Source organism: Nelumbo lutea, chromosome 1 (genome assembly GCF_056320005.1).
Source record: "Nelumbo lutea isolate HS-2025 chromosome 1, American lotus-T2T, whole genome shotgun sequence".
In the NCBI taxonomy this organism is placed as follows: Eukaryota; Viridiplantae; Streptophyta; class Magnoliopsida; order Proteales; family Nelumbonaceae; genus Nelumbo; species Nelumbo lutea.
Window position 1 is genome coordinate 189,520,259 of NC_142684.1, and position 12,730 is coordinate 189,532,988.

At 39.2% G+C, this 12,730-nt stretch overlaps 1 protein-coding gene across 1 annotated transcript; it reads left to right on the forward strand.

The window, feature by feature from the left end:
- The first annotated feature begins 1,292 nt into the window (after positions 1–1,292).
- LOC148879968 (VASCULAR-RELATED NAC-DOMAIN 6) lies at positions 1,293–11,938 on the forward strand. Its single transcript, XM_088961755.1, has 5 exons — positions 1,293–1,709; positions 1,985–2,126; positions 9,201–9,292; positions 9,671–9,773; positions 11,502–11,938. Exons 1-5 carry the CDS (start codon positions 1,404–1,406, stop codon positions 11,705–11,707), a joined length of 849 nt encoding a protein of 282 aa, XP_088817881.1. The 5' UTR covers positions 1,293–1,403; the 3' UTR covers positions 11,708–11,938.
- The last annotated feature ends 792 nt before the right edge of the window (positions 11,939–12,730 follow it).

A 12,730-nucleotide genomic window follows, 5' to 3' on the forward strand; every position in this document is an offset into this window, starting at 1 on the left:
TACGCAACACGTGGCAAAGGCAACAGCTCGACACAAACAGCGCACCTAAGGCAAGAGCACTAAAGGAACCAATGGTCCGAACTCCCTACTAGGAGTCCAAACTCACTACTGGGAACCCGAATTCTCCCTTAGGCCCCACGCAAAGCCCGAACTGGCCTGACCTATGGCAGTTCGGAACACACCTCACCGTCCTGGCCTGCCTTATAGCAGTTCGGGACACACCTCACCGAACTGGCCTGCCTTATAGTAGTTCGGGACACATCTCACCGAACTGGCCTGCCCTATGGCAGTTTAGAACATACCTCCGAACTCGAGACTTCACCTCGCTCACCACTCCAGCACTTCGCCTCTAGGACACCAAACTGAACAAAACTGTACCATGCCTGACACAGAGGAAGTTCGTACCCAGAGGTGGCGCACCTGACTGACTTGGGATTTGACGCTTGACGACCGCACTTCAAACGGCCACTTGCCATCGCCACCTGACACCGCCATCTCCAGTTATAGAGACGGCTCCGACAAGGAGCAGTGGCGGTTCTGTCATAGCAGAAAGGGTGACACCCGAACTGGCAGAAACAGAGATAATCATACCCGACCTTAACAGAGGCATTAGAGTGAGTGCGCGAAGTGGTTATGAAAGGCCCTCTACCCCTAACAACAAGGTATGTGAACTTTGCGCCATCTGGTCTTTACTTTGCCCTTGAGAGAATACTAACTTGAGCTTCGGAGTTATCTCACCGGGTTCCCCCCGGAGTTCCCTCATCTTCTCCGTTTTAGGCTCCCCGTTACTCTAGTCAAAGGCAAAAATTGTTGACAGCTAGGACCGGCCGGATTGCGCTCCATCAACACTAGACTCAAATAACGATCTCACTTGAAGAGTTGCCACAGATATATCGTGAATGAGTTGTAGAGATGCAGATAAAAGTCATCATTTGAGGCATGCTCTTTGTCTTGTTTCCTTAGCTTCCTCAAAATTTTCATGACAATGGTTTTATTTTGAAAATTTAAGGAGTAGTAGAGGATAAATTTGATATTTTATTGTTTTCATAAGTTTAGTAATAATATCAATTGTTCGGGATATTTTAAGATAATATGTAAATAATAAAGATATAATTTATCGATTAATTAAACAATTAATTAAACGGTAGGGATAAGAAAGAAAGGGAGTACACCATGGATTTGGCATCTTTCTCTAATAAATAGCCCTATAAACCGCGTCCTACCCGTGAATTTAGCATCAATCCACGGTCGGGATTCATCCCCTGTACGGTGGGGTTAAATTACAGTGAGTGAAATCGTTATATATGTGTCGGAACTCCTAACCACTGAAGTTTTCTGCCTTCGGCTATTGACGTTTCTTCTTTTCATCTGAGAAGTGAGAAGGAGAAACTTGAAAGGGAAAGATGGCGAATCAGAGGCAGAGGCTGGCTCGAAAGCGATACAGGACAGCACACCCAGAACTGTGTGCAAAACCAGAACCAACAGCTCCAAAGGACCCTAGCAAGAAGAAGAAAAAGAAGTACAAGTTCAAGCGGAAGGCAGGAGAAAACGAAGGACCCAAAACCCTAAAGACGTCTAAGAATTCAACTTTCAGGAAACATCCCCTCAGAGTTCCTGGCATGAAACCTGGTGAGGGCTGTTTCATCTGCAAAGCCGACAATCACATTGCCAAACTCTGTCCTCAAAAGACTCAGTGGGAGAAACATAAAGTTAGTCTTTTCTCTGTTCTATTTTATTTCTAAGCCTCTGCTAAATGCCAATCCATGTTTTGTGTTTCAAGCATCTCTTTATCTCATTTTTTTTTTTCACTTGGGTATGTTCTTAATTTTGCCTTTTGCCCTTTGGGTATGATATGTGGGGTTTAGTCTGGTGATTAAGAAAGATTATTAGATGTGACATATTTTGTGATTATATGAAATTGATGATTTATTTAAGGAGGCTATTGATGTTATTCATGCTATTGGTTCTGCAATGATGTACGCAGATTTGCTTGCTCTGCCGGCAACGTGGGCATAGTCTTAAGAATTGCCCGAACAAGAGCGATGAAATCAATGACAAGAAGCTTTGCTATAATTGCGGGGAATATGGGCATTCACTTTCTAAATGTCCCCAACCTCTTCAAGATGGTAATCATACTTCTGCAATCATTTTTCTTCACATCAATTATTTTATCTGCCCCTGCATTTCTATCCGTTACTGTGGATTACTGGATTGTTTTTATTTTGCACATAAATAAGAAATTTTAATTTATTAATTTCTATCTTTGTCATATTGCATGAACTTAAGTGTTTGTTACTTGGCACAAATGGGGATAGTGGTGTATATTGTGCTAATGTAACTACATTGAAGTGTTCTAGTAAGCTACTGCACGTTGTTGGTATGGTACTGTTTCGTCTGGAATGCGTTTTTTCTCTCATGTACCAGTGTAGGTTTACAGGTGAAGGGACCGCATAGTTTTTTTTTTTTGATAAATAAAGTTTCGTTAAAAGTTCATTATTGGTATAATAAAAACTGTTACAAGCATCCCAATGGGAGGCGCAAGGTGCAGCCTCACCCTTTAAAAGAAAAGAACCATCACAAAATTACAATTGGGCTCAATACAACTGATCCCTAGTTACTCCTTGTTTGGCTAAGCAATCAGCAAATGAGTTAGCCTCCCTTCCCACCCATTGTATGACTAAATTCATATGTTGTGTCTCCCATTTGAATTTCTTCAATTTATTTATGTAGCACCATATCACTGAATCCGAATCTCTAAGCCAGCCCACCACTACCTTATAGTCCCCCTCTATCACGAAGCACTCCACCTCTATTTCCCTTGCAATCTGTACACCTTGTAGGACTGGATACAGTTCTGCCCTTATAGAGTCTCCAATCTCCATCGGTCCTGAGTAGAGTGCTCTCAGATTCCCATCCTTGTCTCTGATAGTTCCTCCAATTCTAGAAAGCCCCGGATTGCCTCGACTACTCCCATCAAAATTCAGCTTCATGAATCCTTCCATGGGTGGTGTCCAAGTCAATCGTAGCTTAGTCTTTTGCAATGAACTAGAACCTACTGCAGACCAATTCCTCCACATGTCATCAAAGGAGAAACTTTTACACAGATCCACCATTTGTAGCCAATGTATAGTTCTAGCCAAAGCATAGTCCATAATTTGCTGCTTACTTCTCTCCTTCTCTTGGAAGATTTTGGCATTTCTTTCTTCCCACAACGTCCAAACCACTGCTGCTCTAGCACATTTCCACATCATCCTTCCCCTTTTCTTCGGCCAAGTAAATGTAGATGGATCAAACAACAATTTAACCTTTTTTGGCATATTCCACCTGCATCCAAATAAAGAGAAAATCCACTCCCAAATTTCTGCAGTAAAAGAACATGAAATAAATAAGTGAAAACAAGATTCATCATCAGATTTACACACAGTGCACCGATTCGGGGAAATACTCGGAAACAACCTTTTCTTTTGCAAATAGTACAGAGTATTGATTTTTCCATATACCGCTTCCCAACAGAAAGCCTTGATTTTAGGGGGATCCACTGAAACCAAACTTCCTTCCAAGGAAACAACGGAGAGGAAGAGGACTAGCAAAGAACTTTAAAGAAAGAGGCACAAGAGAAGAAACCTTTAGGATTTGGTGACCAAACTCTCCTGTCTGGTTTAAAGGGTTTAAGGCAAACAATATCCAAACGTGAGAGAAGCTCTGTCAAACAAGAGGCTTCTTCATTCCTCAGCCCCCTTCGAAACCCAAAATCCCAATTAAGATTCAAAGGTGAAGTATAAAGGACTACAAGGCTTGAAATCACCTTATTTTTGTACAAGGAAATGGAGTACAAAGAAGGAAATAGGTCCTTCAGGGACCGGTCATCAATCCAAACATCTTTCCAAAAATGGATTAGGTTTCCTGAACAAACATCATACCTGATAAAATTAAGGAACTGAGGAAGCACGTTGTGGATTGCTTTCCAAGGTGTTGCCAAAGTAGCCCAACGTGATACACCAACATCCCAACCGCTCTCCAATCTCCCATAAATACTATCCACTATTTCAGCCCACAAATTTTCCCGCTCCAATGACCACCTCCATAACCATTTTCCTAGAAGAGTTGTATTTTCTTTCTCAAATTCCCAAGACCTAGTCCACCCTCTTCTTTAATTTTTCACACAACACTCCAATTGATTAAGTGGTCTTTTCTTGTCTCTCCTGGTTCCCAAAGGAAATCTCACATAATTTTTTCTAACTTCTTTTCTTCCCTTGGAGGAATCCTAAAAACAGAGAGGAAGTAGATAGGTAAGTTGGACAAAGTAGATCTTATCAAGGTGATCCTCCCTCCCAAAGAGATGTAACTCTTTTTCCAGGCGACCAATCTCTTACCACATCTTTCTACAACTGGGATCTGTAATCTACTCTCCTTAAGGTTGGCTCCTAGGGGAAGTCTTAAATAGGTCAAATGCCAAAGGGTAATTTTACACTCTACTCTAAGCACTCCGTGACCAAACTTAGGACACTCTCCTCCATATTAATCCCTGCTTCACAACTTTTGTCCAAGTTGATTTTTAGATTGGACATCTTTTTAAACCTTTGAACCTGTTCTTTTAGCTTCCTCACACTCCTAGGGTCTCCCCCTTCATAAAAAATTATGACATCGTCTGCAAATTGGAGATGAGACACCGAGACCCTGTTTCTGCTCACTCTCCAACCCTTAGCTTCATCTTCCCCATCTGTCTTAGAGAGTAGCCTACTAAAAACATCAACCACTAGGGTAAACAGAAAAGGAGAGAGGGGATCTCCTTGCCTTAAACCTCTACAGGTTGGAAAGAAATCTTTCACCACTCCATTAAGAAGGATAGAAAATTGACAAGACTGAACACAACCAAATACCCAGTTACACCACCTCTCCCCAAATCCCCTTTGTTGCATTACTTCTTGTAGGAAGTTCCAAGCCACCAAGTCATAAGCCTTTTCTAAATACAACTTGCATACAAATCCTTCCTTCCTAGATCTCTTCATTTATTCTACACATTCATTTGCTATAAGGATTTGATCCATAATTTGTCTCCCTTGGATAAAGGCTCCTTGGAACTGGCTTATGAGAGAGGGGAGGATTTCTTTAAGCCTTAACGATAGGACTTTGACTAAAATTATATAGGTACTGGTCACCAGGCTAATGGGTCGGAAATCCTTAGGTTGACTGGCATCAGATTTTTTGGGAATCAGAGCCAAGAAGGTTGCATTAACTCCACAACTAACAATAAGTGTATTTGAGAACTCTTTGAAAACTTCAAACAAATCATCTTTCAAAATTTCCCAACAATCCTGATAGAAAGCCATTTTGAAGCCATTTGAATTGGGTGATTTGGCTCTATTCATGGAAAACATTGCCTTTTTTTTTATTTCCTCCTCAAAATCCCTTTCCATCCATCTTGCTGCCTCCTCTTCCAGTAGGGGCCACTCTAGTTCTGGCTATTTCATCCTGATTAGATATCACTTCCCCATTAATTTCCAATCTAGCCACAAGGTTCCTACACCTGCTACCATTGGCCGTCGCATAGAAAACTTTTGTATTTCCATCCCCTCTCTTATCCATTTATGCCTTGACTTTTATCTCCAACAAATTTCCTCCAAATCTTTCTTCAATTTCCAGTTTCCACCTTGATTCTCTTTCTTCCTCATTAAGAACTCTCTCATTCTCCAACTTATCCAATTCCTCAATCCGAGATGTGAGAGTAAGCTTTCTCTCTTCCAGTCTTCCAAAATGGTCCCTATTCCACTCCTTTATCTTTGCCCTCAACCTTTCCAGCTTCTTATGGAATTTGATTCCCTCCCCCCTTAGATCCTCCTTCCACCACTCTTCAACTCTGCGGACAAAATCTGGATGTGTCAACCACATATTTTCAAAATTGAAAGGAGTGGACCATTTAGAAGAATTCCTGATCCTATTCTAATGGGGTGATGATCTGAATTGACTCTGGGTAAAGCTTTAGACACTAAACCTTCCCAATGGTTCTCCCAACCCATATTAAACAAAAATCTGTCCAACTTTGAACACAATGGATTTTCTTGAAAGTTGGACCAAGTAAAGCTAGTATGCATAAGAGGGATCTCCTTCAGCTCACACCTGTCTATAAACTCATTAAATCTTCTCATACTAGTGGTTATTGACTGATTGGGTTAGAAGTTTCATTAGAGGACCTTATGACATTATCCCCTCCCAGACTCCAAGCACCTTCCCACAAACCTTATATTGCATACAGTTCCGCCCACATTCTTAAACTTCACTGATACGGTGTATCTGCCAATCAGCTCCTCCATTGATTCCAATACCTCTTCTTTCCATAGAATCACCATACCCCCTAAAGCCCCCCAAGAAGGGGCCTCAATCCATCTCATGCCTCTTGATCCCCACAAACTTGTGATCAGCTTCCTATCCAGCTTTGCCAGTTTAGTCTCTTGCAACATCACAACTTCAGGGTTCTCTCTTTTTATTAGATCTTTTATTACCTTCATTTTTCTTGTATTCTCCAGCCCTCTCACATTCCAACTAATAACTTTCATTCTTTCACTTTTATGTTAACCCCTCCTCTTCCTTCACTACTTAAACTGTCTCCTTCGACCTCCCCTCCCACTGAACTCAAAATCACCCTCTACATCAGAAATTAGCCTTTCTACTTCTGTCTTTTTCTTCTTTTCCTCTTCACTCTTCCTAACATACACCTCTAGTTTTTGCTTCTTTGTCATCTCCTCTTCCACAACTCCTTCCATACAAGGTTCTTGAGTTCCCACCTCAGTTATTTTTCCCTTTAGTTTGAGATCCTCAAAACATTCACTTATTAAACTCCATATCCTCTCAACTTCCTCTTCCACCCTTGTCCTTTCCTCTATATCCTTCCCTTCTAACATTCCTGTCCCACCTTCATCCTCCTTTTCCAATTCCTTGGGCTGGGTAGCTGGTGCATCTGTTTCATGCAAAAGGGGAGATCCTTTTGAACTATTATTTGGCTTTTTAGTCCACTCTTCAATTTTAGGTCAAAACCCTTGATTTTTAGTTTTTAAATAATCTCTGCCTCAAAACTCCCTATATATCAGATATCCAATCAAAAGGGGAGATCTTCGTTTAAAAATTTTAATGGTAGTCTGGTCCAAGTTAATGTTATATGGAACAAAATGTTAGGAAGGTAATAAGCAACAAGTCCAAAAAATGAATGGAACATACATGGGAATGTTGAGATGGATGAGTGGGAAGACTACCATTAAAAGAAGATGAAGATGAAGGATTTCCTCCGGAGAGGCTGGAAAGTGCAGACTGCAGAAATACTACTTGGTGAACTGGAGCAAGGTATGTCAGCCCAAAGCTGTAGGGGATTTGGGGGTTAGAAGGGTGAAAAGTGTCAATACTGCTCTGCTGGGGAAGTGGTTTTGGAGAGTCAAGGAGGGCTGTGGAAAAGGGTGGTGCAGGCCAAGTATGGTCTTAGAAATTTGGGATGGGATCCAGGAACTTCAAATCACTCCTATGGATGCTCGGTTTGGAAAGGTATTGAGAAGTCTTACCATTGGTTTGCAAAGGTGTGAAATTCAAAGTAGGCAATGGGGAGAGGGTCAAATTTTGGAAGGATGTTTGGTTTGAACGAGAGGTTCCCTGTTTTGTTTGAAGTTGCAGCAAACAAGGAAGCTAAGGTTGCTGAAAGTTTGCAAATCCAAAATGATAATGTGGTTTGGATCCCACAATTCAGGAGGAATCTAAATGATTGGGAAGTAGAGTGGATGGAACTTCTGCAACTCCTTCACAGTACTCAAGTGGAGTCAACAAGGGCTGATAATAGAATCTGGAGGTGGGAGAAGATTGGAAAGTTTACAGTCAAATCTTTTTACAAGGCTTTGGACAGTTCAGAAGGACTTTCAGTTCCAACCCACATCATTTGGAGTAAAAATATGCCTTCAAAGATTTCATGTTTTGTATGGATGGCTTACCTCAACAGAATACTTACAAGGGATAACCTCTGTCAGAAAGGTTCTCTTCTGGACTCAAATAGCCGTGTCCTATGTCCTATGCGAAGGACATCTGGAGACAGTGAATAATCTATTACTTCACTGCAAATTTTCTTCAGAGATCTGGAACAAAATCTCACAATTATTTGAAGTGAAAAGTTGCTGCCCAGGTTCAGTACACGGTTTAGTAAAAGGTTGGAGAGTGGAGGACTTGAGTAAAAGAGGAAGATTAGTTTGGAATTTGACCCCAGCAGTTGTTTTTTGATGTCTGCGGCAAGAAAGAAACAGTCGGATTTTCAAAAGTAAGACAAGTTCTGCTGACTCCAATTTTCAGAAAATTGTGGGAAAGATGTTTTCTTGGTTGTTTGTTCATAGGCTGGTTAGGGGTATAGGTTTTGAGTCCTTTTTTGTACATGATAATCTTTTTGTAAAGCAGGGTGGGGATCAAGTTTAGAGGGAACGGTTTTTTTCTGGTTCCTTTAGTACATTATCTTGCTGTACATTTTGTTCATATTTAATACGATGATACTTTACCTTCTCTCTCTCTCTCACAAAAAAAAGAAGAATGTTTTAAAAGGCGTGGGAGGTGTACACCTAGAGGCGCCTCTCCAGGTGAGGTGCTCCCAAAATGCACGAAGGCACATAGGAGAAGTATCCAGGCATGTGAGGTGTACACTTCTATCATGCCTTGAATCTAACAATTCTCATGAGAAGTTCTAATACTTTCTTCGAGGTCTGTACAAAGTTTAACTTCTTTCCAGAAAATTCAACAAGTGTAAAGTTTACTTATGGTTTTCTTCCATCAAATTAATTAGTCAATAGTGCTTAACCCTAATATGTTCTTTTCTGTGGGATATGATTGTAAGATCTCTATATCATCCTCAATTGCCCCATATCATTTTCTTCAAATATTTCTAGATTGGAATTTAATTGATGTCTTCATAAATTTTGGTGGAAGCCAATGTAACTCATTGTTTAAAAACTACCTTTTCCCCTGCTGGAAATCCAACTTTTAGCTGTCTTTCCTGTTTCATTGATATTGTAAATGTGTACTTTGTCTTCCTTGTGGACTAATACAGAAGTTGCTGTTATTATTTGTAAGTGTAATGATGGAATTGAAAAACCTTTTCTTGTTAATGAAGCAGTGGATATGTTAAGTTGCATGCTTTAATGCATCCTTGGTTCATCAGTCTCTCTTTCTTGTTATTAATGCAGGGGGAACAAAATTTGCTAATTGCTTTGTTTGTGGCGAGCATGGACACCTGAGTAAAAATTGCCCAAAAAATACACATGGGATTTATCCAAAGGTATCTTTGATTTTCTTGTCAACTTCTATTTCATTATTACAATGTACAGAATTTCTTGGAGATCTGTATGCTGGTACTCTCTTGTCCTTGTAGGGGGAAGTTTGCTTTGTGTGTCATATGCATGGTTTCCAAACCATTTGGTGAATAAATTTCTGGCTCGCCAAGATATGAATATAAGATTTGGTCATTCCAAGAATTTTGGAATAACAAATTTTTCATTAGTATAGTTTCCTTAGAACAAGGCCTCTCTTGTTTTATGATTAAGTGGCATATCACTTTAGATAACAAGTAATCACATTTCGGATGCCTTTTTAATACAAGTAGCTCCATGACGTTATAAATTGCCTCTAATAATTTCTTCATATGGCTGATCAACAGGGTGGTTCCTGTAAAATATGTGGTGGCATCACACATTTGGCTAAAAATTGCCCTAACAAAGATGACAGAGGTCTTACTGCTGCCAATGTAGCAGAAAACAAATGTAAGATTTTGGCAATTACAAAATTTGAGTTTGTTGTTTTTTCACTTCAGTGCTCTTATGCTTTTTTAAGCAATCCAGCTTTATTTGTATAACTACTGCTTGCTTCCACTTTCTGTAGAAGAATTTGATGTGTTTATTTCATACCATTGCTGCTCTATTTTTTTTCTTCCCACTATGGGATTTCTGGTGGTGCAAGGGACTAATAGGAATTAAACTCCAGATTATGCATTGTAGTGTTTGTTGTGAGCATCTGCCTTTCTCAGGTTCAGTAGCCTGAGAACAATGATTTTGGAAGTCCCCAATAAAAAATGGAAGCCAATTGGGTTGTAGACTTGACAACTTCAGTGATCAACTGTAATCATTGTAAGGCTATGAGTGTCCATAAAATATGCTAGTGGTTACAGCAGAGTCATCCATAAACTAGCATCAACTTTAGTGTCAGTCTCAACATTGCATTGATTGTGGTGGATGGCAATTCAAGGAATGTAATAAGCTGGGAGTGGAGATTCAGTTTTTCCTCAATGAAATCAGAGAGATAATAGATGCTATAAGATGCTTTTTTAGATGGATTCCTAGAGACCTTAATTGTATAGCCAATGCTTGGCTAAATCTGGAATGGAAAGGGATTACTTGGAGTTTTGTTATCATTTTGTAGTTGATACCTAAGAAGAAGATATACTCATGAAGCTACAGGTGGGATAAAGTGGATAATGTTCTATTCTTGTTACATGTTTCATGATTTTAGTTGAAATTAGTGTTTTTGAAGCATAGTTGTCAAGGTAACTCCTAGGTGACAAGGCACCCGTGGAGGGTCACCTCGCTTATCTTAATCGCCTAACTATTTTATACACGGTACTATATACTTTTTATGTTCTTAACTTTTTAAAATTATAATAAAACAAACATTATTAAACTAAAGTATTCAGTTTCTGATTTAGAATACTAGTTTCTTTTTATTATTTTCTCATTTGTTAGGGTTCAATTAACACAAATTTGTATATGCTATCTTGAACCTTCAAAGACTTCAGAACCTAAACCAATAAGCAAGAAAGAACTTAAAATTTTGTCCAATCAACACATTTCTTCTTTTAAGTGAAAAAATCCTTTGGCTAGGTGACAAGTTCCCCCTCTCCTTGGAGCCTTGAAAACTATGTTTTGAAGACAAGACTTCAATGTTCAGTAATACCCTAGATTCATGGAAAGACATCTTATACTTGCTTTTATGGTTCTAGGCATTATCCTGAGGGATGGGGGATTGTAATGGTTTCTATGAAGAATTTTCTTTATGGTCTAGTAATAAAAAAATCTGACATGATAGCATCTAAAGCTATAGACAATACGAAAATTTAAAAATCACTACCATGCAATAAATTCTTTGTTAGGATTAGGGTTTCTGAGTGGGAAATCAATCAGATTTAGACAGAAAGCAGTGTGGATTTTTTGCTTGACAGGTCAAACCCTTGTATTACCTCTGTTTATGCAATCTGGGAATCTTGAATGAGAGCAAAGGGGGAAACCATATTTCATTCTTTCCTTATCAAGAACTGAAGGGTGGAACAAAAAGGAAGCAACAAGCATCATCGGCTGGAAGGTGTCAATTAGGAACTAGGATATTTTTGTTTTGAACAAGTAACAACCAATAGCACTCAGTGGTCACTGAATATCTTGATAGTTTTATCAGTATCCTCATTAATTCTTCATTATTTTGATTGATATTTTCCTTTTCAGCAAGTGCACAGGTGACTAAATTTGGGTCTGGAGACGATCTTGATGATTTTGGTGATATTTGTATGGAAGAAGATTCTAATGAAGGCAAGAAACGTGCTTCTTCCAAGTCAAAAGTCAATTCTACTTCAGGAGTTGAAGTTGAAAACAATAGCAATGTAAAAGCTAAGAAAAAACAGGGGGCCAAAGTAGTGAATTTTATGGGCTAACAGGTCTCTGGGTGCAATCAATGGAATTATTTTTATGCCAAAACATTCTTTATCGTGATACAACATGTCTGCATTTATCAGAGGAATTTTCTGCTCAAAATGACTCACCATTTAAATGACTTCCTTGAGCATGTTGTTATCAAACTTGAGATTTGTAAGGTTTCGGTAAGAAGTTTTCTGGATAGAAAAAACTATGATGTTAGCAAGCAATGTGCTTCATCTTTTGCCAAATGGGAATCCGATTTTCTCAGTTTTTAACTTTATTTTCATTGGTTTCAGTACACACACAAACAGAGACAGACAGTAAACACAAAGAACTGCTGACCGTGTGAATGCACGGTTTCTCGTATCTGAATTTAAATGCATTTAACTTGGGGTGGATTTAGAATGTCAGATGCTCTCAGCTTGATCTCCGAACAATTTAACAGTCTATACGACTATTCATCCAACTTTGGAGTTGGGGGTTGGACTTAGGCGGTGTTTGATTTAGGCGGTGTTTGATTGCACTATTCAGACGTCTGAAGTCTGAAATAGTTGCTTTTCAGACACCACAGCCGTTTGTATGCACATCTTAATATTAAGTCTGAAATAGTTGCTATTCAGACCTTGGTAAATGACGATATTATCTTCATAAAAAATTAAAAATGACAACAATTTGTCCTTCAAATAAAACTATAAAAGTTAGGTTATTTACCCTATTTTTGAACTGAGAAGTTTACCGCCATCCTCTCTGCAATTTAGCTCCACCGCCATTTCTCTGTGGACCTTCACTTCGAACAGAATCTGCTCTCTTCTTGCTTCGAACTGAAGAACTTTCTCTTCGAACCAAATCTGAAGAAGCTCCCTCAAAAACCCTCGCAATCTTCAGCTTTTCTTTTTTATTGCCATGCTTGTTGGATAAACAGGAATGTTTTATGCTATTCAACTATTCGGATTTATGCTATTCAACCATTTGGATTCGTTTTCTTTGTGGTATATGGATAAACAAGAATGATTTTTGTTTGATTTGCTTTATCCAGATTC